The sequence below is a fragment of the Ceratotherium simum genome, chromosome 15, assembly GCF_057802395.1.
Source record: "Ceratotherium simum simum isolate JZ-2026a chromosome 15, ASM5780239v1, whole genome shotgun sequence".
NCBI lineage: Eukaryota > Metazoa > Chordata > Mammalia > Perissodactyla > Rhinocerotidae > Ceratotherium > Ceratotherium simum.
Window position 1 is genome coordinate 5396783 of NC_141914.1, and position 27015 is coordinate 5423797.

The 27015-nt window shown below is 38.4% G+C and overlaps 1 protein-coding gene across 1 annotated transcript in view; it reads left to right on the forward strand.

The window, feature by feature from the left end:
* Window positions 1–27015, forward strand: part of ADGRG7 (adhesion G protein-coupled receptor G7) — a 63922-nt gene that overhangs the window by 12001 nt on the left and 24906 nt on the right. The window contains exons 2-11 of the mRNA XM_004439975.3: window positions 4596–4709; window positions 5711–5815; window positions 7059–7171; window positions 9410–9559; window positions 10906–11003; window positions 16488–16627; window positions 16744–16851; window positions 20556–20719; window positions 21096–21251; window positions 23880–23992. Of these exons, the coding sequence (XP_004440032.1) occupies window positions 4596–4709; window positions 5711–5815; window positions 7059–7171; window positions 9410–9559; window positions 10906–11003; window positions 16488–16627; window positions 16744–16851; window positions 20556–20719; window positions 21096–21251; window positions 23880–23992 (1261 nt within the window). The remainder of the gene's footprint in view (window positions 1–4595; window positions 4710–5710; window positions 5816–7058; window positions 7172–9409; window positions 9560–10905; window positions 11004–16487; window positions 16628–16743; window positions 16852–20555; window positions 20720–21095; window positions 21252–23879; window positions 23993–27015) is intronic.

Consider the following 27015-nt stretch of genomic DNA (forward strand, 5'->3'; position numbering starts at 1 on the left):
TTTCCATTCTTTTTTCTTTTTGCTTTTTAGTTTGTGAGGTTCCTACTGAGATTTCCTGGCCCTGTCCTGTCTACTGATGTGCAGATCAAAGGCATTCTTCATTTCTGTTACAGTGCTTTTGGTTTCTAGCATTTCTTTTGATTCTTCCTTAGAGTTTCCATCTCTCTGCTTATATGACCTACTTGTCCTTGCATGCTGTCCACTGTTTCCATTAAAGCTCTTAGCATATTAATCATACTTAGTTTAAATTCCTGATCTGATAGTTTCCACATCTCTGTCATATTTAAGTCTGGTTCTCATGCTAGGTTTGTCTCTTCAGACTGTCTTTTTGCTTTTTGGCCTGTCTTGTAATTTTTCATGGAAAGTTGGACATGATGTATAAGGTAAGAGGATTTGAAGTACAGGCCTTAGTGGGAGGTTTTGTGCTTGTCTGTCTAGAGTTAGGCTGTGCTCCCTGTTTGCAGTAGCTCTGGATGTTTCTTGCCAGTCAATCTCCCCAGCCCTTGAGCAACCACGGTTCTGATTTTATCACCATAGATTAGTTTTGCTATCCTTGAACTTCATATAAAAAGAATCATACAGTATTTACTCTTTTATGTCTGAATACTTTTGTTAACATAATGTTTTTGAGATTCATCTATTTTGTAGTGTTTATTGCTTTTTATTGCTAAACAATCAATATTCCATTGAATGAATATACCATCATTTGTCTATTCAGTCTCTTGTTGATGGACTATATATGTGGTTTCTTCTTCTTCTTCTTCTTCTTTTTTTTTTTTTTGGCTGCCATGAATAACACTGCCAGGGCTGGGTTCGCTGGAAAACAAACTCTAAATTGAAGATTTGTCTACACACAGGTTTCAGCAGGTGCTGGTGGGATCACTACTTGTGGGGGAATGACGGAGGCGGGATCAGGTGGCCTTCAGAATTGCCCTCTGAATTAGTTCTATTGCTGCAGAACAAATCACCCCAAAACTCAGTGGCTTAAAACAACCATGACCATTTATTGTCTTTCATGGTTTTTCTGTGTCCAGAATTTGGAAGCAGCATGCCTGGGTATTTCTGGATTCGGATCTCTCATGAAGTTGCCCTCAGGTGGTGGTTGGAGCTGGGGTTGTCTTGAAGGCTCCTTCACTCATGCATGGTGCCTGGGGTGGGAAGATTCAAAAAGTTGGAACAGCTGAAGTGCCTCAGGCTTCTCGCTCTATCTCTGTAGTTTCTCTCTTTGATATCTCCAGCATGCAGGCTTCAGGGTAGCCAGGTTTCTTCAGTATCACCTGTAGGCACAGTCTCCCAAGGCGTACTTCCTGAGTGAAAGAGAGCTAGATGGAAGCCAAATCATTTTTTATGATCTAGCCTGGAAGTCATGTAACATCATTTCTCCCACTCTGTCAGTCGAGGCAGGCACAAAAGCCCACTTGATTCGAGCAGAGGGAACATAAACCCCACCTCTCTGTGGAAAGGTTTCATCATCGTATTATAAGAAGTGTAAGGGAGATGGGATACAAAGTGCAGCTCTCTTTGGAAAATACACTCTTTGAGGTATTGAGGCTGGGAGATGAGCCTTTATTCCCCAGCATTAACCAGCCATGGCCTGTGTCATGAGGATCTTGGATGAGCTGACTTTCTTTAGTTGAGGGCAATTTCTAGAAAAGGACTCAGCTAAATGTTCTCAGTTGCCAACATTCCCAAAAGCTGGAGGAATGAGTGCTTAGTCCTAAAGGGGAGAGTCCAGGTGGCATACAATAGCATCCCCTGCAGGTGCTAGAAATGTTCTTGTACACGTCTCTTTGTGGACATATATTTCCATGTATTTTGCATATCTATTCTAGGAGTGGAATTTCTGTGTATCCCGTGGGCAGAGTGCCAGAGTCATTAAAAGGCTCAATGGGGTGGTGGGAACAAATGAGAGTGGGCCAGTTCTCTGCAGGGATTAGAAGGGTCTTCAGGAAGGTGGGTGTTTTCCAGGAACAAGGCCTTCTGGGCAGAGGGTATGAAATGGGTGCAGAGGTGGGAGATACACAGGATCTTGGGATGAATTTTTCTCAATAATGAGGTCTTGCATGTAAATTTTGTTAAATTTATTTCTAAAAATTTTTATGATTCTTACTCTAATTAAAATGGAAATGATTTTATGATTTTATTTTCCAATTATGTGCTGCTAATATGTGAAAATAAATTTGATTTTGTGTATCTATTTTGTATCATGCAACCTTGCTAATTCACTTATTAATTCTAGTAGCTTTTTTTGAGACTAAGATTTTCATTGTACTTGATGATGTCATCTGCAACAAAAGATAGTTCTAGTTCTTCCTTTCTTAACTTTATGCTTTTTATTTCTTTTCTTGCCTGTAGCACTGGCTAGCATCTTCAGTACAATGTTGAATAAAAGTGGTTACAGCAATTATATTAAACTCTTTTCTGTCAATATTAGGGGGGAAAGCATTCAATATTACACTATTAAGTATGAAGTTAGTGGTAGGTTCTTCATAGATGATTTTTATCAGTTTGAGGAAGTTCCCTTTTATTTCTTGTTTGCTGAGAGTTGAAAAAAATACATCAGATACATTTTTCCCCACTGCACTTATTGAAATGATCCTATGGTCTTCCCCCTTTATTCTGTCATATGGTGAATTAAATTAATTGATTTTGTATTGTTAAACCAATTTTGCACTCCTGGGGTAAATCTCACTTGGTCATGATGTATTGTCAGTTTTATATATTGCTGAATTTGATTTGCTGCTACTTTTAAAGGATTTTTGCATCTGTGAACACAAGGTTTACTAGCCTGTAATTTTCTTTCCTTATTATGTTTTTGTCTGATTTTGGTATCAGGGTTATCCTGGCATTATGAAATGAAATGATTTGGGAAGTTTCTCCCTTCCTCTGTTTTCTGAAGGAGTTTATTTAAGATTGGTATTATTTCTTCCCTGATTCACCAGTAAAACTGTCAGGGCTGGTAGCTGGTTGCTTTCAGGATTTTCTTCTTGTCGTTGAGTTTCAGCGGTCTGATCATGATGTGCCTAAGCGTGGTTTTCCTTGTATTTATTTTGCTTTTGCTTTACTGAGCTTCTCGGATCTACAGGTTAAAGTTCTGAACCAAATTTGAGAAAATTTAACCATTATTTCTTGAGATATTTATCTGCCTTCTTCCTTCTCTTCTCCCTTTCTGGGCCTCCACTTGCATATCTATTAGACTGCTTGATATTATCCCATACGTGCCTGAAGCTCTGTTTATTTTTTTAAATCTTTTTTTCTCCCCAGTGTTGAGGGGAGTTTACACACAGACTTTGCGCCTCCCTACTATATGGCTCCCTCCATTCTGGGATATCTCCCTTCAATTTCTGGGTGTTATGGTAGCTCCAAACAGTTTCCTCTCATACCTTAATCCATTAAGACTGGCTTTCTGCTGGAATGTCAGCCATTCCTGCTATGTAGACTGGGTATTGCCCTTAGTGGAAAGACTATATAAACTTGGAATAGCCCTTTCTGTTTCTGTCTGTTTTTCATTGCTGTCCAATGTCCTCAAGTAGTTGTTTTTTTTTTCTTTTGTCCAAAGTTTAAAATTGTCATCTCTGGGAGGGTTAATATGGTACAATCTGCTCCATTGTTATTGGAACTGGAACCCTGCCTCCGGTATTCTTAAGCTTAGTTAATTTGTTCACCATCCACCCTGTCTTCCATTTTACAGACCCCAGTGTCCCCAGTTCAAAATAACAGTCACTAGATCCTAACAATCCTGTCTCAGGTGAGCTTCCTGAATCTACTGACACCTAACTTCCTTAGAGACACTGCTTTAGATCAGGTCCTCATTTAACTGGTCTTCCTTGCCTCCTAGCCTCTGTCACTTTCCATATAGCTTGAGGTATCTTCCTAAGAAACATTCCTTATTACGTTACTCCCTTGTTTTAAGACCTCTCTGGGCTCCTGTAGGATTAAGTCCCCTTGGCTTGATCTATTAAGCCCCTCACAGTCCAGTCTATGTCCTGCTGTTGCTCCACACAGAACCAATGCTTCTCATATGTTAAACTTTTCTCTGTTCCTCAGAATTTCATCTTTTTGTGATTTTGCACTTTGTATCCTGCCAACTTGGGGCCATCGATTTTCATCTGACTTTTCTAGATTTCGTCTTAAAAGCTGATTCAAATACCACCTCTTCTGAAAAGTCTTCCCTGGATGGGTTACCTCTGTCCTCAACATCTGTTTTCTGTGTTCTTATAGCATTTATAAATCTGCATGTCAACTTGGTCGGTCTGCCTATCATCCATCTATCTATCTAGCTATCTATCTAGCTATCTATCTATCATCTATCTAGCTATTTAATCATCCATATAATCTCCTGTTTCCCTCAGTAGATTCTAACCTCTTTGGTCAAGGTATTGTGTATTTCAAAAATGTTTTTTTGATCTCTATAACATCCAGTAAGCATTGTAGACCCTGTGTAGATCCTCAGTGTATATTTTCGTTGATGATGATATTACAAAGAATATTTCTCAGCAATGGTACTCAAAGTAATGGTTTACATCCAGAATTAAAGGCCACAGATCCCAAAGGAGAAACTAATCAGCCAGTCCGTATACTATTCTGTTATTTAGGAACATATACCTCGTCATCAAGCACCCCTATAGAATTCTGCAGGAATGGTGGAACCTGGGAAAATGGCAGATGCATTTGTCCAGAAGAGTGGAAAGGACTGAGATGTACAATCGGTAAGTTACTTGGGATATACTCAAGTGTGAGGTTTAGGTGACTCTCATGTTAATAAAGACAGCAGCAAAGCTTCTCGAAGCTTCTGTTAATGATTATAGTAACAATGAGCATAATCATGGTGGCTTCAAGATGTGTTTATTAGCTCAATAATAAAAGCTGAGTTTTCTTCTTGGGCCATTTACCTGTATGTTCAGTACACTTTGTTTCCCAACTATCAAGTTTCTCTGTAAACTCACAGTTTCTTTTCCTTCTGGCTGCAGTGTCTACCACAGGACAACAGGTGATATGGTTTTCTCAGGTCCTTTTAATTGGTCATATGCCATATTACCCCATTTCAAATATCACAATTCTAACATATTTTTTTTTGAAATCAAGGTGCATCTTCCTAGCCAAGTATATACTTAGATGAAGTTTTTGTCTTTTCTTCCTTTCTCTTGAAGAGATGTTATTAAATTAGTGGTTTGGCTTCAATCAGTGGTATCTCAGAATCAAAGTTCAAAGCCACTTCTTGATCTGCAGTGTGCTTCCCAACTTCATGCTACCTGCTTAGGATCCAGAGACCTAAAAGCTCACTCCTATCATTTCCTAAACTCCTACCAGCCAGGATATCCCACACACCCATGACATCGGCCTTTTTGCCTTGACCCACATCCTTATGATGCCCTTTGCCACTGTAAGCTCTATACCTTTAATTTTCAAGATTTCAACTAATTCAACATACTATCCTTTCTGATATGTTAGTGATCACATCCCACTTCTACCAAGTTATATATTGTGCACATTTTATTTGGAACCTGTTATCTAACATATTAGTTATTCCAATGGTAGTAACTTCACCAGATAAGAAAGTATGAAGTTCCTGGCAGGCCAGTGAGTCCTGTAAGTCTTCTATTACTCTTCAAATTACACTGGACAGGTTTTGTACTTTGACTTTTATCTGGTTTGAAATTTGAAAAAAAATATAATTTATGATAAAAAATATTTTTTCTTTCCTTTATAGCTAATTTCTGTGAAAATAGTACCTATGGGAGTTTTACTTTTCCCAGAATTTCAGTGGGAAGATACGGAGCTTCCTTGCAAACATGTGATGAGAACACTCTAAATGGTATGTGTTTCTCCAAACACCTCCTCTGTGTAGGCATACGAATTGCTATGCTGGGTCAAACCTATCACCCCTCCAACTAGTATTAGATCCCTAGAAGAGGTATGAATGAGGGTTTTGTGGAACCCTTACGATTCTGATGTTCAAAATTTGGGGTGCTACTTCACATAATTCTACTTTTCCTGAAAACCTTAATACGGATCAATTGTAAATTCCTTTTAATACTTCTTCAACTGGTTTATTTTTCCAGCTTACTCTATCTCGTGGAGTTCGATCAGGTTAACATCTGCTCTTTGAGTTATATAATTTGTCTCAACTTAAAAAGTAGCTAGACTATAGACTTACACCGTATCTACTTCAGACTTCATCTTTCTAGGTGGAGAGGCACAGGTAAGTCTATCCACAGCTGGACGTCCTTCGTCTCCTTGGTTATTTTTGTTATCCATCTTGGAATATTCTCTAGCTTCATCACACCCTTCTTGAAGCATGACAACCTTGCTTGCATAGAGACATTCTAAGAATAAAGGAGCAAATAGTATTTTCTATTTCTGATGTGCTCCCTGATGATATCCAAGATGTCGATGATGTCTTTGTGTTATTTGTCCGTAGTTGTCGGAAAGCAGGTCTTCCTCACAGACTTTAAAGGAAGGAAATTGTCAACTGGTCTTTTGGATTCCAGATTTAAATATCAAGACAAGTGGTATCTGCCTAAAATATTCTTGTAGTAACTGTCTGATTCACTTTGCCATTCCTGTGCATCAAACCACCCCAAACTTAGTGGCTTAAAACAATAACGATTTAGATTTCTCTCAGTTCTGTGGGTTGACCTGTGGCAGCTGGACTTTGTTGGAAGGTCCAAGATGACTTCACTCCCATGGGGCATTGGTGCTAGCTGTTGGCTGAAGGGCCTCACTTCTGCTCCACGTGGCCTTTCATCCTCCAGTAGATTAGACCTGCTTCCTTATATGACAGTCTCAAGACAGCGTTCCAGGAGGGCAAAGGCTGAAACTTCAAGGCTTCTTGAGGCCTAGGTTCTGGAACTCACACAATGTCATTTCTACCACATTCTGTTGGTCAAAGCAAGTTACAAGGCCAGACTAGATTCAGGAAATTGAGGAATAGACTCCACTTCTTGATGGGCAGAGCAGCAAAACCACATTGCGAAGGGGCCTGTGTGCAGGAGCAGGAGGTTGCTGTGTGGGCGTCTTTGTGAACACTGTCTTTTTTTTTTTTCTTTTTATGAAAGCGGGCAATCCAAGGGCAACCCGGCTGTGCAATCTTACTGAAGATGGAGAGATAGAATTACAAAATGTGAAAATAGGAAATTGCAACGAAAATCTGGAAGCCCTGGAAAAGCAGGTATGCTGTGTGATTTAGCTGGAAAAAGTTCAGACTCTGTGTGAAGTCTGTTCTTCAGACACCTGATGGTCAAATCAATGCTTTTTAAAACTCTCAAATTAGAAATAACAAAAAATAGTGACTAAAACCATTCTTATTTTTTTAAGTTGACATCTGTTTGTGAAAAAGGACAGTTGGACGTGTTGGTTTGGCAAATTTCAGTGGATGATAATCTATAGCACATTTTATTTTTATTTTTGTTTTTTTAGATTTTATTTATTTATTTATTTCCCCCCCAAAACCCCAGTAGATAGTTGTATGTCATAGCTGCACATCCTTCCAGTTGCTGTATGTGGGACACGGCCTCAGCATGGCCAGAGAAGCGGTGCGTCGGTGAGTGTCCCGGATCCGAACCCGGGCCGCCAGCATCGGAGCGCACGCACTTAACCGCTAAGCCATGGAGCCGGCCCTATAGCACATTTTAAATGGCCTCATCCTTTTAGACCAGTGAAGTTTTGAGTGAAAATAGATCCCTGACATTTGAGACCAAAAAGAAGGTAATTTGATGGTCTACTGTATCAGAATAAAGAGAAAAAACTATAACCAAAGACCTTTTGAAACAGGAAACTCCAGAACCTGATGCTGGTCTCAGGGCTGTAGCCATGAGCAGGTGAAATGGGAAGTAAATCTGCCTAGATACCTTTTCATGCAGATTAAATTATTTTGACTAGGGATATATCCAAATGCAAATGCACGGAATTGCTAATACCTGGGGCCAAGCATGGGGAGGAAGAGGAAACTTATTTTTACGTGGTCTTTCTAGGTACTGGACTTGTTGCATATGTTATCTCATTTAATCCTTATAGAACCTCTGTGACTTAGATATTATTCCCACATTATACATAATTATAGCTAATAACACTTACTAATTATTGAGCACTTACTGCATGCCAAATACTGTGCTGAACACTTTACATACATTATTTTACCATATTTAATTCTTATAACAGCTATATAGATAGGTATTAATGTACCCATTTTATAGGTGAAGAAACTGTGGCTCTGAGAGGTCCAGTGTTTTGCCCAGTGAATCACAGCCAAAAAGTGTTGGAGCTGCTCTTGATTTTAAAGCCCTCACTGTACCAGTCTGGCTCCCTAATCATAGACGGGCACAGGGTGGGGTGGGGATGGAGATGGTAGTGGGGTTTGGAGGTGGCTGCGACCACATTGGTTGTGCCAACCACACAGACTGCAGGAAAGATTTCATGTTCTGGAGTCTGACAAGCCAGTGTTTCACTCTCAGCTCTGCCACTTACAAGCTGCCTGAACTTGGACTGAGCTCCTTAACCTCCCCAAGGATTTAAATAGAGATGAGGATGCTCAACTCACAATGTTGTTTTGCATATTAAATGTGATAACACCTGTAAAACCTCTAGCACAGTGCCTGCACATAGCAGGGCCTGGCTATTGAACAAGAACATTGTTTCTGTGTACTGATGGATATTATTTCCCACTCTCCCCTAAGCTTGAAGAGCCTGTGACCTTGGTTTGATTTTTGAAATGATGCTGCCATCTAGCGAAAACTAAGCCACACACACACACACACACGCACACACACGCACACACACACACACACACTGACACCCGGCTCCACTAAGGACAATATGGATTAACATGCTGTAGCCACACAACACAGAGCCTGGGGCCCAGGTGGTCCCTGGAGAGGTTGTCTAGGTCAGTGCTTCCCAAACTACCTATGCTTAAACTCCAGTTTTTAGAATTTCTAACCCATTGCAGAACAATAATTTTGTAAAATACAATAAAAATGAATTATTAGAAAAATGAAATGAAAAAAGATATATAAAATACGAATCTATTTTTTTGAATTGTTAGATTCAACAGCATAGAATTGTTCTGTAAGTTTCTGCCCATGTGCTCTCAGTTTCTGTGCTCATCTTCCAACGGACCCTGTGGCAAATAGTGAGCCAACATTGGTCCCTGGATCACACTTTGAGCAGCATGATCTAGCTAAAGCAGCCTGTTGTGGTTAATTAATCCTGGAAGATAGGAAAGACTTGGAAACCCACTGGCCTGCGTGGGCTTTGTCCTGTACACAAGGAAAGAAATAAACATGAAGAATCAAGGGGATATGATGTTCAGGAGACTAAGGCTCAACTAAATTCCAGCTTATTCACCTGCAGTTGCCTGCAGTGTTTAGATATTGTTGTATAAAGTTAAGGGTTTTTTTTTTTTTAACAGATAAGCAATACCTCAATACAGTTGTTGAATATTTCTACTGAAGCCCAGATTTTAACTTGTGATGCCAGTAAATTAACTCCTGAGAACATCACTTCTGCTACTAGAGTGGTGGGACAGATCTTGAACACATCCAGGAGTGATTCATCTGAGGTAAAACTCACATGGTTTTAAAAAAGGTGAGGGGAAGAAAGAAAGAGAGACATCCTGAACTCCACTCCTTCTCCGTGGTATTCCGGGGTGTGGCTTACGTTGCTTGAAATCATTTGCAGAGCACTCTTTCTAAGAGATGCTCAAAGAAATAAACAAGGTCTTCTTGTCCAAATCTTCTCTTTTGAGATAGGCACAATGATCATTATGTTAAATCTTCTGGAAAGTCCTGGAACAGACGTGTCTATTTCAGTTTATTAATACGTTTACCAACTGCATTCGATCTCAGCATCCCTTATTCACTTCCAAGTAACTTGTGTTACAAGAACTCACTTTGGAGCGTGCTGTTTTAAACTGTGATCACTTTCTGCTAAGCATACTTGCATTTTGGTTTTGGCTTCCCAAAAACTTTAACCCTAGTTTACACATCTAATATCACAACCTGCTAAACTCTGGTACCTGAAAAAAAGAACTATAAACAACATTTACCAATTGGTACAGCTTGGGTCCTGGTCAAGCAGGGCTATAAACCAATATGGCCTGACCCAGGGTGTACCTGTTGAATATCAGCATGGCCTGAAAATATCTACCCCTTTCTTCCATTTCCTTTAAATGTCTTATTTCAAAAAATTATTTTATGTTTCTCTAGGTCCTTTGGAAAATAAGTGGGATTAAAATCACAAGTTAATAAAAATGGAGTTTAAAGAGAAAAATAATGACCATCAAATGTAGAATTTATGGAAGGATTAGCCAATAAAGACAGAAGGGTATCAATAGCCCCAAAGAGGGCAGTTAAACAGTAATCAAATGCCAAGAGATCCTCTCTGATGTACTTCTTGAGTTTTAAATTATATTATAATTCTTATATATTATATATAATATATATAATATATAATTCTTATGTATCATAAGAAAACTAGAAATAATTTTACTAAGTATAATAGTTATACTAAGTATAACTAATAAATTCTACTAGGTATTGTGGGCTGTAATGTTTTGACAGTCAGAGCCCTGCACTCTTATTTTGTTTCTGTTTTTGCATCCAAGTATCTGCTTTTGTATTCTTGGGGATGGGGGGTGGAGTTTCTGTGAAAGATCTTGCTATGAGATCAAATTCAGAGACCTACACCTCCTCATTGACTACCTCCATTTATATTTTCACTGTGCCTTATCTTTATTCTCTCTGCATCTTATGTAGATCAAAAACTAAGCCTCTAATTTTGAAAAATACTTGCCTCTAGTTTACCATACCAATGGTACCACTTGATAGCATAATAATTCATGATAATGATGGTGATGATGATGTGTGGTATGTGTCCTCTATGACGATGGTGCCTTCTTCCTGGCAGGCACGACAAGTTGCTGTAACAACAGTGAGCCAACTTCTAGATGCCAGTGAAGATGTTTTTCAAAGAGCTGCTGCTGATAATGATGATACCTTTGCAACGTAAGCACAATTCCAATTTGGAAACAAATCTGACAAAGTGCTATTTACTTTCCTAGATTAAAGCGTTAGCAGAGCTGTCTTTATTTCCCTCATGGGTGCACTCAACTGGCTGATTCCTCTGGAATGCTTCCCACCTGATCTTCAGTTACGAGGTGGACTGGTGTATGTTAACTCCTGCTTCCAGGCGGGGCCATGGCCTGGGAGATGGAGATGGAATGGGTTTAGATTAAAACTTGCTTTCCCAGATTTAGCTTGACGTGCCCAAGGGCAACCTGCATGCACAGCAGGAGCTTTTCCGACTCCTTCCTCAATGCTCAGAGCTGCAAATGATGGCAGAACTCTGCAGGACACATTGCCAGCCCCTCAGCCACAACTCAGCTCTTGCCAAGATCCTGGTGTATTTTGATTAAGCTTTCTTTAGCTTTCCCAAGGCTACGTAACAGAAAAAAAAAAAAAAAAAGGATCCACTCTACCTGCGTTCTCTTTCCTTGACCGCCATGTTCTGGATTACTTTTGGTTATATATTTATACTAAAACTCATGTACTTTATTCATAGAGGTCCCTCACTAGGATTCACTGTATTTATATACCATTTTCTTAACTCTTTGAAAATTTAAGTAAATATGCACGCTCATTATAGAAAAATAAGAAAATATAGATGAGCAAAATTAAACAAAAAATCATTCTACCTTTGTTAACCTGTTGGTATATATTCTTCCAGATTTTTTTTTCTGTTTGCATTTGTGTATGTGTGTGTGTATAATATTACATACTCTATTGATTTATCACTTGTTTTTGTCACTTAATAATACCCTATACACATTGTTTTTATATAAACATCTATACATCTACATCATAAATTTTAGATCACTGCATAATATGAGTTAATTTCTATTTGAGCAATTATCTGCTGCTAGACATTTAGATTGCTTCAAGTCTTTTAATATTTTGCGCAATCAGCATTCCTGTACATAATCTTTGTTTGCATGACCCATTATTTCCTTAGGAGAAACTCCTAGAAGTAGTTCTCAGTTTTCTAATTATTACAACCAGTCTCTATTTAGTGTTGAGTCCTCAAAGTGGAAAAAGCACAAAAACATGAAAGAGAGAGAACATTCAAAAGACTAGAATTCTGAGAGACAGTGGTAGAGGCTGTGTGAACAACTGAACTGGTGTATTTTAAGATTTTGAATTTCAGTAGGAGTCTGGGCCCTTCTCCCTGGCAGTGTGGACACTCCCATTTTTCTTGAAGTTGGAGAAGGAAGTGGCCGTGGAGTCCAAGAGCCTATGTTCAGTGAAAATGAGATGAGAGCCAGAGTGGGCTCCCTTCAGAGCCGAAGCTCTGTGTCTGCAGTCTTGTTGGATGGAAAGGAGAGGCGTGGATGCCGTTGATGAGAAGGCAGAGGAAAGAGAAGTTGTGGGGTCCGGCTGAGAAAGTCACAGACTATGTGGCAGATGAGAATGCTGTCATAACAATAAACAGTTATGAATTTTACTGGCTTAAGACATGGAGGAAAAAATTCTGTGTGACTTATGTGTACTATCCAAATGGCTTCAAGGGAAGAGATAGAGGATAAATACAATTTTAAAATATAGGACACACTAAAATGTGAAATGGGATAGCCACACTCAATCCCTCCTTCCTCCCACTCCGAATTTCTAGTCTCCTTACTTTTCTACTCATGTCCCATCCGTTTGCCCTCTCACTTCTGATCTTTTGCATTAACCCTTGTGGACTCAGGTCCCTCATTCCCTTAGAGGAGGCTTTCGTCTGCCTCCGGCCCGGAGATCAGGTTACCAACCCCTTCCCTCTCCTCGGGAGCATACTCTGGATGAGCTGCCAACAGAGGCCATCTCTCACTCTCCTCTCTCCCCAGGGAAGGAAATTAATTGCTGCTCAGGGCAACTCTTGCTTTCCGGGTCCAGGGTCTGCGGAGGGCACCGGGCCTTGGTCGTCCATCTCACTCTGTCTCCTCTCTGCTTTCATTCAGTTTCCTCTCTGCATCCCCAAGCTACCGAACTCCCTTTCCACGCCTCTAGGGAGAAGTGGACAGGGTAACAGTGAATCAGAGGAGAGTGACAGGGGAAAGAACCCAGCCCAGCTTCAGCCATCCCGAGAAGTTGTCACGGGAAGTTCTCCAGCGTCCATCCGTGCATTCTCGTTCTCGAAGTTGGCAGGAGGCGGGATGTTGAGGTGGGCGGAGCTCCGGAGCGGGGCGGGGCCTCTGCCGGTGAGGGCGTCCTACTATGATCATGCACCTAACGCCTCAGGCCTCCACGTTGAACGCTTGCTGTGAGGACTGATCCGTAACCTTGAAGCTTTGCTGCCACATTCGAGCTCATAACTGTCCTTGTTCGTCTGACTTCAGGAATGTAGAACTGCTTTCCTAACGATGACCACCTTGTACATCTACGTTTCACACTTCTGTTTGTGTTTCTGTTCCAGCCAGCCTTCTTTGGTTACATACGAGATAAGTTATCTCGACCAAATGGAAATTTATTGGAAAGAGGCGTATGGACTCTCATGGGAACCTAAGAACAGCATTATAATACAGCTGGGTTCCGTGGGCCCTGGAACTGGGGGATGGCAAGGCATCCAAGGCGGCTTTGAAGGGCTCCACGGAGGAGTTTGTGGGCCTTCCCTCTGGGATAATATAATGGTTGTGGCCACAGCCTTTGGAGTCAGACAGTCCTGGGTTCAAATCCTAGTGTTGTTGTTTAGTAGCTACATGATTTTGGCCAAATTACTTCATATCTCTTTTAAGAGCCTCAGATTCTTCAATGTCATATGGGAGTAATTTTGGGACTCACTTCAGTAGGATTCTTGTGAGGCTCAAATGAGATGGTGTGTGTAAGTCACTAGCATGATACCTGACTTACACATAGTAGGTCTTGAAAAAAAAGGTTAGCTGTTGTCTTCGTAATTAGCATGACTCAAGAAATATCTTTACTTCTCATTTTTACTTCTGGTTTCTGCTCTCTCATAATTTAACCCAGTTTATGATGTTGGGGAAATAGAATTAAAAACAAAATCTTCTCCTATCCCAAAAATGTTCTCCATGAATGTAGCAGAGACAGAAAACACTTTTATTACTGAGCGAGCATTAAACCAGAATGTGACTCACACCACAGGCAAACCCCTAAGAGAGTGTGGAGACAGAGAGGAATTTCACCTCTTCGTACAGACAAGCAGCTAGAACCCATTACATACATGTTTTCAGATAAATAATAACTAGTCCTTGATTAAGAGAACTTGACAGCACTGTTTGTCAGGTTCATCCTAAGTTTACCTGGTAAATGAGGTGACCATTTGTGTTAGCTAATTGACTTTGTCCAGAAGAAAAACAAACTTCTCATATCTTTATGACAGGAGGTAGTTTTGCAACTTGGAGCAAGGTGCCCACCCACTGTTTTTAGGCTCCTACCCTCCCAGGGAAACTGGGAGATAGGGGCGCTATCTCCCTTGATGTTTACATTTCAAAGAAATGCCTCCTGTGTCCTTGAGAAAGACATTCCTAGGTCATAAAACTGACAAAATGCCAATCTAGTCTTCAGAAAGATTTATTTACTTTTCAGAGAGAGAAGAAAATATTTAACAGTTTTCTAAAGTAAATGCCCAAAGAAAAAGGAGGGGAGAGAAATTTCTTCCCTTATTTTCAACAGGAAGAATTAGGCCTCTTATTTTTAATTTGTATTTGTCCTTGCCATGACATATGACCTCTCTGGTCCCCTCTGAACCATGACGTTCCTTGATAACTGCTGCATTAAATGGAAAATTCCCAAGTGAAGGAATCTGATTGCTTCTTCTAGTCATTTGTACCAGGTTGATGGCCAGCCTCCAGACTGGGTGCTCTGAGGCAGGCAGCCATCTCTCATCCATCAGTTATGGCAAGAGGAGGGAAGAGTTATATAGAAGAAAAAATGGCCTTAGAAGTGGCTGTGGGTAGAGCTACCCTTTGAAAGTGGTTGTGAACCTGGCAAACACCCCCATGTATCTAGCACATCCTTCCCTTTAGTCTTTACAAGCCCAAAGGAGCTCCTCTTAGCATCCCCAGTGTCTCACAGGGCACTGACCCCTTAGTAGGTGCTCAACAGATATTGTTGGTTGAGTGAACGCATGAGTTATGTTCTCGGCAGACTGGAGTTTTGTTAGGTATTCCTCCTGTTGAAAGCAGCTCTGGAGTATGATTGTTATTCATGAAGTGGGAAATACATAGTGTGAATTGCCGAAAATTACAGAAAATGGTGTTATGAAAAGAAAACTTTTGACACAGAGAAGCCAACTTGAACATTTCCATATGAATGATTATCACAAACTCTTTATAAAGCAATCTTTAATTGCTTAAAAATTTATCTTTCTTTTCTATCTCACTTGGGGAAGGAAAAAGATATTTTTGTGGCAGAAATAAAAATTTAGAATACAGAAAAATTATATTTTAATGAAATTATTTCATTTCTGGGGAAACTAGATTGAACCAGTTATCTTAGATAAAGGGATTTTGTTTTGTCAAGTACGGAATTAGTGCAAATATTTCTTATAGGAAACAAGAAAAAGAAAAGGTCTTACGAACTTTTCTTTGGAGAACACTAAATTGACAGGTTCCTCCTGCTCCCTCCCACCTTCCATCTGTCTATCTTTGAACTTATGCAAAGTAGAAAAGAACATTGTGAAAAGCTGCAGTGTTTAGTTCATACCTGACGCAATGAGCTCAGAGCTCTGCTCTTCCAGAATTCCATGTGGACGGTGGCCTCAGGAATCAACTTACAAGAGATGCTTCCAGGGGGTTTGGGTGAGAGGAGGGAGTCGAATAAGTGGAAATTGATTTTCACCACTGGAAAAACAAGTGCATGCCTGGCCAATGGTGGATGGCAACACCATCCTTCTATGTGAAGACCAGCATAATAAAGATGATTTCTATTGGGAAATCTGTGATTCTTGAGTTCCAGCTTTCTGGCATCTATATTCAAGGTTCTTTTCAGTGGGAACAGTCGACCAGAACTTTTTTTTAAGCCCTTTCTTTTAAGTACTTTTTTTTGAGGAAGATTGGCCCTGCGCTAACATCTGTTGCCAATCATCCTCTTTTTCCTTTTTTTTCCCCAAAGCCCCAGTACATAGTTGTGTATCATAGTTGTAGAGTTGTAGCTCTTCTATATGGGATGCCGCCTCAGCATGGCTTGATGAATAGTGAGTAGGTCCGTGCCCAGGATCCGAACCGAGAACCCTGGGCCACCGAAGCAGAATTTGCGAGCTTAACTGCTAAGCCACCGGGCTGGCCCCCGCCAGAACTTTAAAAAAAAAAGCATATGTAACAAAGCAAGACTCTGGTAAAGAAAATCAATCAGTTTTTAGGTTACTGTGTCAATGTTGTTGTGATTGCATGAGTTCTGTTCATGCCTTTCTGTTGGAATGTGGGGGAAAACACACACCCCTGGTTTTGTGATGAATCTCTAGGATGTGATGTTGTTATGTTTTATTCTATGCAGGCTTATTGAACAAATGGAGACTTATTCCTTGACCTTGGGCAACGAGTCAGTGGTGGAACCTAATATAGTAATACAGTCTGTTGATTTCTCTTCAGAAGGCGCTGTGGGCTCTATAGGTGTTCGCTTCACTGTGCAGAAAGGTGAGCTATTTCTTTCATGTGCTTATAATAGCAAAGAGCATTCTGTTACCAACTGTGAATAATGCTCTGTTCACGAAAATGTAGACTTTTAAATTCTACTTTTTTCCTTCTCATAGGAGCTAGTGATTCTCTCGTTTCTGGTTCCACATTGATAGATACGAACGTGGACAGCCTTGATCCAGATGGACAGACTGAACTTCAGATCTTGCTCAATACCTCGAGAAGTAGGTCTCAAACTTCAATACTCTAAAAAGTGCACTCAAATTCATGGAATTAATAACTAAAAATCCACTGAGCGAGAAATAATGTTTCCTTAGTGTCCACTGAGTAATTTGGGTTTGAGGCATTTGAGCTCTGATAGATTATCGTAATCTCAATTCTACTATTGTAGGTCATAGAGATGATTTTTTTTTTCTTTTCAAAAACCCTTTGGTGGATAGCAGAATTGAAACGCTCTGGCCATGGATACCAATCTGTTTTCTAACAAAAATCTAGCTAATGCAGTTCAGTTTTACACTTAAAAATACATTTAAAAAATATTCAGTCATTAGGGCCGGGCTGGTGGCTTAGTGGTTAAGTTCGCATGCTCTGCTTCCATGGCCCAGGATTCACAGGTTCAGATCCCGGACGTGGACCTACACACCGCTCATCAAGCCATGCTGTGGCAGCATCGCACATACAAAAAAGAGGACGATTGGCAACAGGTGTTAGCTCAGGGCCACTCTTCCTCACCAAAAAAAAATAATAATAATAATTCATTCACAAGCTCTGGCATATTTACTAGTGGCACGGCATGCACAGGCCTGGACTCATGCTATGATCTGTCCTTGAGATACTTTATGTAATTGGCACAGTCATTGTCTAGGAGGACCAATTTTCAGTTATCTCCACCAATATGGTGCCCACCGTGGGCTCCCTGTCATCTTGCATATGGCCCTTCAGAAATTCTTATTCTGACTTGAAATGTTTGTACTTTTCAAAGTTTAAAAAAAATTGACTGATTAATTTGACAATAACATTAAGCAAACCAAACATACACATTGAATTTTATTCTCTACTCAAATAAAAAAATCCAATGCCAGGAAGTACATATTTTAGAAAGACTAAATTCATAACTCCAATTTGTTATCAAATTCCAATTGGTTAACTAATTCTTTATTGATTATGTAAGTTGCAAATATCTTCCCTCCAGTCTATAGCTATCTTTTGCTTGTTTTTTTATGTCTTTTGTTATACTCAAATTTTAATTTATAATATGGTCCAATGTATCGATCTTTTCCACTATAATTGATACTTTTGAAAAGAAATCCTTCCCTATGCTAAAGTCACAATGATAGTCGCCTATATTTTCTTCTGAATGTTTTTAGTGTTTGTGTTTACATTCAGGTCTTCAGAGCACCTAGAAATTATGTTTGTGTTGGTGAAAGATAGGGATCTAATTTTTTATTCCATATAAACTATCAATATAATCAAATGGGTTAAAAAACACACTGTCTAGAGACAAAGACTCAAATTGGACTGAAAGGGACAAATTTTTATATTGATTTAAAAAAAGCTTCCAAAATTATCTATATTTTAATTCTTTGTTCCCCTAAAAAACCATCATTGAAATGTATAAGCAAAAATTATTGGAAATGCAGGGGTACATTGACCAAACCACTATTATAGGGAGAGATTTTAGCGCAACTATCCCAGAAATTGAAGATCAAGTAGACAAAAAATAACTAATAAACTTGACCTTTATATACATCTGTGTGTAATTTTGTTTGTAGACAGAAAACAGATAATAAAAATTCTTTTCGGATATTCATAGAGTGCTTCAAAAGCTGACCATTTATTAGGCCACATAGAAAAGCTTATACAGGGGCCTGGTCCCCTGGCTGAGTGGTTCAAGTTCTGTGTGCTCTGCTTTGGCAGCCTGGGCTCGAGGGTTTGGATCCTAGGCGTGGACCTACACCACTCATCAGCCGTGCCGTGGCAGTGATGCACATATGAAGTAGAGGAAGATGGGCACAGACGTTAGCTCAGGGCCAAACTGCCTCAGCAAAAAAAAAAAAAAAGAAAATGCTTATGAATTTGGTAAAATAAAAGTTACACAGGACAGAGTGCCTGACCACAATGCAATAAAACTAGGAATGTACCAGAAAAGCATAGCCAAAATTTTATCCAATTAGAAATTTTAAAACACCATTGTTAGAAAAGAAATTAAAGTGCAGGTTACAAGTTAATTGAAAAATAATGGCAATGAAAACACCACATATCAAAACCTATGGGATGGTTGCTATGAAGTATTTAAAGGAAAATGTATATCCTTTAATAAATTTATTAGAAAATAAAAGAAACAAAAAAATAAACTAAGCATTCAGCTAAAGAATCACAAAAATAAAATAAATGTAAAGAAAGCTAAGAGGGAGGAATTAATAAATATAAGGGTAGAAATTAATAAAAAATAGAAATTAATAAATCCTAGACTTGATCAACAAAATGAAAAATTGATTCTATGAAAAGACTTATGAAATATGCAATCTTCTGACAAATTTGATCAAGAAAAGAGAGAGAATATACATAAAGAAACATCAAGGAGGTATATCTAAAAATATGGAGATTTTAAAAAATTATAAGATAATGGTAAATATAATTTCTTCTAATGAATCTGAAAAATCTAGATTAAAGGATGATTTTCTAATAAATGACCAACGTACTGTAGGAATAAGGAGGGGGGTGAGCAGGGGCATTCATTTTTTTTAACCTATATACTTCTATGGATTTGAATTTTACATAAGCATGTCATTCTTTTATAAAAATAGGAAGAAAAACAAGCATTACTGCATTTTGAGGGTTAACTTTGTCACCTAGTGTCCTGGAGGAACAATTTGGCAAGGTCCATGTGCCATGGAAACCCCCAGAAACCAATGTCTATATTTCCAGGTGGAGGCTGGCCGTGGAGGACATCCTGGGAGCTGTCAGGGTCTTGCCTGCCTATCTTTCAAATCATGTGACTGAATAGGCGAGTCTCACTGCCATTATTTTAGTTTTCCTTATATCACTGGTAAAAGACAGCAGAGTTTAGGGAGTTAATTCAGTTAAAATGTATACTCATTGTTGTTGTCTCTGTTATTTTAAATATGGCCAATAGTTGTATAAAGAGTTAGGAGGCATTCCTCAGGGGGTTCTGTCTGACCACCGCCATGGCCAGCCTCACTGCCAAACTCTCCGCTGCGTCCATGCTCTTCTAGGGTCTCTGAGGAACAGCTGACCACTTTTCCCAATGTCCTGAAAAAAATGTGTTGCAATAGTCTTCTGGCCTTGGGAAAAGCCCATGGTTGTCACGAAGTAGCAGAAACCAATAGTTCAAGAGATGATGCAAAGTACCTGGCTCCGTTGAAAGAGTCCCTAATATGCTCCATATGAACTGTGACGTCATAGACTGGTCCCTGCTCAGTCCCTTTGAACAGCAGATAGACATCACAGAGCACTTGTCCAGGCACAGCTGTCCTGACAGTCACCCTTCGCTGTTTCTTGTCCAGCGTCTTAGCAGTGGGGGAAGCAACATGGGCGTGGGCTGCATGCACGGCGTGTTCACTCTGTCTCACCGCTAGAAAGCAGAATGCTTGCTTCATACACGAGATCCTTGCAGAACCTGCTTGAGGTGGATTAGACGGGAATTATTTAAAAGGTAGGGAATCTGAACCCATTTAAAAGGTAGGGAATCTGAACCTTAGGAAAAAAAATTAACGTGGGTAGAAAGCCAACCACCGATTATATATGTTAATTACATATTGCAATTAAGCAGAGGTTCAGCCAGCAAACCATTTTTACTGTATGTCCTTTACTCAGATAGTAAGCAGGTCAACAGTAACATGGGACTTCGTTTCTTCTTTACCCTGGAGTTCATGTACTGATTTTAGTGTCTTTATTTTCCTCACAGGTAACACCAGGTCATGTGGCTTTATAATGTATCAAAATAACAAGCTTTTCCAATCAAAAACTTTTACAACTAGATCAGATTTTAGTCAAAAAATTATCTCAAGCAAGATTGATGATAATGAGGAAGATAAGAGTGCTTCAGTTAAAATAGTCTTTAGTCCAAAGGTGAGTTTTCCCATTAACAGAAATAAAAATTTCAGCCCACTGTTGATTATAAAAGCAGTAACAGTTTTACAAAAAGACAGATAGTTTACAAAAAACAGTTTGGGCAAAAGAAATCCACAAAAAAACTCTTTGAAAGATTCTTTGAAAGTATTCATATAAATCTTACCCCCCCCCAAATTTTTTTTGCCAGACTAGCTAAACGCAAAATGAACTAATTTAATTTTATATCCCTTTTCCCCTTCCTAATCTATAATGAAGATGCTATGCTTAGGGCATACCTAATTGATTTCTCACATGCTTATCTTATCCTACTTGAGTTTTTCTACCCTCTTAAGCATTAAAAAAAATCAATTTCAATTGTCTCATCAATTTGCAGTACAACCAAGAAGAATTCCAACTCCATTCCTATGCCTGTGTCTATTGGAATTTTTTAATGAAGGATTGGGACACATATGGCTGTCACAAAGAGGAAAACATTGATGGATTCCTGGGCTGCCACTGCAACCATACTACGAATTTTGCTGTATTAATGGTAAGGATGTACATAGGAATCTCTTTCCAGACAAGAATTTTCCCTATACACAATTTGAGTATGTGCTAATTGGAGATAACTCTGGGGTATAGTTTACATAGATACTCACTCAGATTAAGTGGAAAAACAAGGAATGGGGTGATAGCACTAAAAAGGAAGTGCTGGTAAGGGCAAGTAGAGTGGAGTCCTTGCAGTGTGGTCTCAGGATAGCTGAGTCCAGCACCGTGTATGTAATAATGAGAAGGGAACTTGTGCGTAAAAAGAGCTGCTGACAGGCTCCATCCAACTAACTCGCATGTTCTGAAGCATGAAATTGTTATAGCCAGATGTAAGGCTGTCTAGCTGTGTGTTGGGGACAGGTTCAGTACATAATTAGCTATGGGTGGGCAGTGTAATCAGTTACCCAAAGCTTTTTCCATTGTAATCATCTAAGTTACTAAGTTTACGCTGGAAGATGTAAGAGGAAAAGTTTTTGAGTTCCTTCAAATTGTCTCATAGTTCCTCTGTGAATTCCTTAAATCTTTTACCCCCAAAGCTGCCCTGTACAAGTAACGGATAGATAATGCTTAGCTGTATATGCATCTTGGGAAGGTCTTGGGCTGACCTTTTTAAGAAGAGGAGCTTTGTTTGTTCCATTTTTAGAAAGCTATTATTCTGGTGAAACCAGAAATGTTAGTTTCTATACTTGATGGAAAGTTTTTATATGCAAGGGAATGGGGAGGGATATAGAGGGTCTTACTCTCATTAAGGGGCTATGAATGCACCTCCCAGAGAGAAGCAGATGTTCTCATTCTGCAGCCACTGTGATGTAGCCATATTTGGGAGGCCAATGCAGATCAGAACACACTGGTACAGCATTGAATACCAATTTATAGAACCTCGCCTTAAAACATTTTTTGAGATAACTATAGTTGTCATTTCAATTATCAAGTATTTCTCATTTTAATTGATTGTCATTATTTTCTAACTTGTATTACTAAGAGGTCTGCTTTCTCAATAAGGAAATAGTAAAGATGAAATTTTAATTTTTTGGAAATCTTATGATCATTATTATCATTGAATAGCTGTGTAAAGCTCAGATTGCTGTACATATTAAATGATACAGACCACATTGTCGTAGTTATTTTTCTCCTTTTTTGAGGTCAGGCTTTCAGCTATTTCTTCTCACTAATATCTGAATCTGCCTCAATGCCTACCTACTCACATTTGTAATTAGTTTTGAAAATTCAAAAAAAGGCTGGTTAGAGTTGTATGTACAGTAAGAGCAGACAGGCTCTGAGTGAATAGATGATTCTAAGATCTGAAGATCTATGTATTCTACAGTTCTTTGTCATTTGCTCAGCATATGGCACACAGGAAGTTGCATAAAATTTTTATTATTTTTAAAAATGAAGTTAATTTTATTTTTATTTTCTTCCTCCAAAAGCAATACATACTCACTGCATAAAGTCTGAAAATTTACCTACTAAAAAGAAATATACTGATACGGAAAATTTTGTGTGTGTGTGTGTGAGGAAGATCAGCCCTGAGCTAACATCTGTGCCAATCCTCCTCTTTTTGCTGAGGAAGACTGGCCCTGGGCTAACATCTGTGCACATCTTCCTCCACTTTATATGGGACACCGCCACAGCATGGCCTGACAAGCGGTGCATTGGTGCGCGCCCGGGATCTGAACCCAGGCCGCCAGCACTTAACTGCTACACCACGGGGCCCGGCCCGGAAAAATGTTTTTGATGTCTTAAACTAAAATAGCAATTCAAGAATAATTTTATTATGTTAACAAACCCCTAAGTATTTGTGCAATTGACCTAGATAATATTTGTAAGCAGTTACAAAAAAGGTTGCCTCTGGAGAAGAGATAGGATTTCAAAAGGTAGGGTATGATGTGGGGGAGCTGGCAGTAAAGAGAAAGATATACTGTTTTATTATGTTTCATATTAGTTTCATGTTTTATAAATAAGCAAAAATGGCTTTTCTAATTTTAACAATTTAAAACATTGGAAAGTACAGACAAGCAAAAAGAATCAAATATATCCTACTCACCCGGTGACCACCATTATTACCTCTCCGGATTTATAAGAGTACATACACACACGGAATATACTTTTCTATGAATATATATTAAAATACTGGGATAGATATAGATATATTACAGAAAAATTAGATCTCTTTTAAAAAAAATTAGGAGGATCATATGAACATCTTTCCAAGTCCATAAAAATATTTCTGCAACTGTATTTTTAGTTTATCAACTTAGATCTGCAGATTTCCCCTTGGATTATAGTTACATATAAAAATAATGTAATGGATAAATGAAGCAACTCTAGCCGATTGAGATCTAATCCAAACAACTTTGATTTTAGACACTGAGGAGCGGTGTATGTTTCCCCTACCTGAATGAGTCAGGTAACTGTTCTCAAGCCTCTCTTTCATGTAAACTGCTTAGAGATAAGGTGTTAATTTATTTCCTTTTAAAATATATCGACAGCTTTATAAAAATAAGACATATCTGGCTATTTTCACCAATATATCTGGTTATTTTGACCGATGTATCTCTTCATGATGTTGACTTTGACAGACATTTCAGGAATGACTATTTAAAAATATGCATCTTAACTTATTTTCCAGAGTTTCAGAAAAGATTATAAATATCCTGAATCACTGAATGTATCATCCAATGTTGGATGTGCGCTGTCCATTACTGGTCTGGTTCTCACGATCATATTTCAGATTGTCACCAGGTAAGGAGGGAAGCAGGCTCTTCTCATGAGAGAAATTGCTACCCCGATATTATTTCCTCTGAGCATACTCTCGTCTCTTAGAACTAGAAGGGGAATCAGATTGAGTTCAACAGGGTCATTGTACAGAAGAGGACACGCAGTTCTGGAAAGGCTAAGAATTACACACAAATAAACGTGTAATTACAAATCATGGTCAGTGCCTTGAAGGAAGATTACATACCATGTAATTGCAAGTTTGTTATATAAAATTAATTTGGTCTCGTAGCTCCTTAGTGCCACAGTTCCTTAGTGTTGAACAGAACCATACCTACCAATCTACATTTGTAAAAAAAAAAGGCAACATTGCTTTGAAAATAAAAGTACTTTACAAAATATATTAAGTTTTCAAATGGTGAAACTTTTTAACCATTTTGAATTCCATAGTTTTTTTTTTAAACCTAATTTTTAAAAATTACCTATAAACACGTATTTCTCTCCACCTCGACCCTCTCACTCAAGGTGCAATTTTGTGTAGCATTTGTTATTTTTTGTCACATGCTATATCTGTAACAATCTGTAACTGTAAGCTTGTTCATCTATTAATTTGTCTACTCTCTGTCGTCCCCATCAGCGTGAAAATTGATGACGATGGTGACTTCCTCTGATTGAGTTGTTGCTGTTGTTGTCTGTTTGGTTTGTCTTTCATCACTGTAGCTCCAGGGCTGAGCACAGTTCCGGCCCACGGTAGAGAAACATCCATGGAATAAATGGGTCTATTGCACATGCCTACCTGCTTCTCTTCTCAAACTCAAGATGTCTCAAGATGAACTCATCTTTCCTTCAGAATTATTTCTCCCTTCTAAGTTCCTCCACAACTATTTTCTCAGATGTGTAGATTCAGAATTTTTTATTTTAAAGTTATTGGTATTTAAAAATTTTTTCTAAAGTTTTATTAAAAAAAATTAAAACCTATAGAAAAGTTGAAAGAGAACACTGAACATCCAAATACCTTTCACCTAGATTCAGCAATTATTAATATTTTGCTTTATCTCTTTTTAGATTTTTTTTCTGAAATTTTGAAAGTAAGTTGTAGGCATCATGACTGTCATCTCTCAATTCCTCAGGCATATGTCTCTAAGAACAAGGGGCATTCTCCCCCATAATATAATACTATTATCCTCACTCAGGAAATTTAACTCAAGAAATTTAACATTGATATAAGGTTATAGTGTTGATATACAATTCACATTCACGTTTCTCAAATTGTTCCAATAATGTCCATTATAGCTGTTTTTTTTTCCCCCTCAATTCATTTACTCATCATGTCGCTTCAGTCTCCTTTAGCCTAGAATAATTCCTCTGCTTTTTTTGTGTGTTTGTTTTGGTCTTTGATGACATTAAAATATTTGAAATGTTCAGGTCAGTTATTTTATAGAAGGTAGAATATTCTCCAACTGAGGATTTGTCTGAAATTTTCCTCGTGATTAAATACAGGTTGAATATTTTTCATGAGAACACTACATCATCAAGTCTTTTTCAGTGGCACACAGAAAGAAGTGCATGAGGTCGATTTGTCCCATTATTGGTGTGTTAAGTGTGATTCCTTGTTTAAATTGATGTCCACCAGGTTTCTACACTGTGAAGGTTCATTTTTTCCCTTTGTAAGTGAAAGGTAATCCCTGGGGTGATATTTTGAGACTGTGTGAGTATCCTGTTCCCCAACTTTTACTCAATGGTTTTGGTATTCACAGATGATCATTACTGGAACGTATTATTACACTGGTGGTTGAGAATGATTTTCTAATCGATCCTTCTTTCCCTATTTGGTCACTGCATTCCTTTGTAAAGAAGTGTACTCTCCACTGTAGCCAGAGGGAGTCCCTTCATCCTACCTTGTCATATCCCTATCAGTCTTGAAGCACTTCCTTATTTCAGGCTCAGCACGATGATCCAGGCACATCTTTCACTTTCTCTGCCCCATGCTTAGAATCAGCCATTTGTCCAAAGAGCCAGAATTCTTTTTGATTCCTCTTCTTTCCCTTTCACACATAATGAGCCTCTAACCATTCATTTAAAGTTTGTATACTGAGTGCTGGTAGGTGCCAAGTGCCATGTGAGGAGCTAAATATAAACCTACGGACAGGACAGATAAGCTCCCATCTCTCACGGCATTTACATTCTCAGGGGGAAGACAGATACTATATAAATATACACAATTGTGGGAAGTGCCTTGAAGGAAAGTTAGGTGACATATAATTACAAGTCTGTCATGTGAAATGACATGGCTCCTTGTTTGTCCTTTCATTTGTATTTCTACCATCACCACACTTGAACAGACAATTATTGGTCCCGTGTGAATAAGATGCGGTAGCTGCATAACTGGTTTCTTTGCCTAAAATCTCCCTCCTTCCAATTGTCATCAGATTTCTTTTTTTGCATTCTCTATCAACATGTTACTTAGCACAGTTTTGCTGCCATAGATGTCACTAAAAGCTCACCAGGAAACAAAAACAAAAATAAAAATGAAATTGTATTGATTTTTAAACCCTGAATCAAATTGTTTTCTTTGTTCATGGGACGGTTCCCATATAATAATAATAATTTATATATAATATATTATATAATATATATTATATTATATATTATTATATATTATTATATAATAATAATTATTATTATTATATATAATTATATATATATAATATATATTATATATATTATATATTTTATTATATATATTATATATTATATATATATTATATATTATATATATTATATATATATAATATATAATATATTTCTGTGCACATAATAATAATGTATAGAGTATAATAATATACAGAAGAGCCAGGCTATTTGAAAATAGCCTGTATTCCCTGTGGATTATAATTTATGTTTGTAACTGGAGAAAAATTAGAAACTAACTTTACTTTTATATAAAAGGATTCTTTTGAGTACTTTTTGCAGTTCTGGTCATTAAACTTTTCAAAGACTGAATGAAATTTTGAATCATCTAGAAAACCTCAACTAAAATGTAAAGAGGA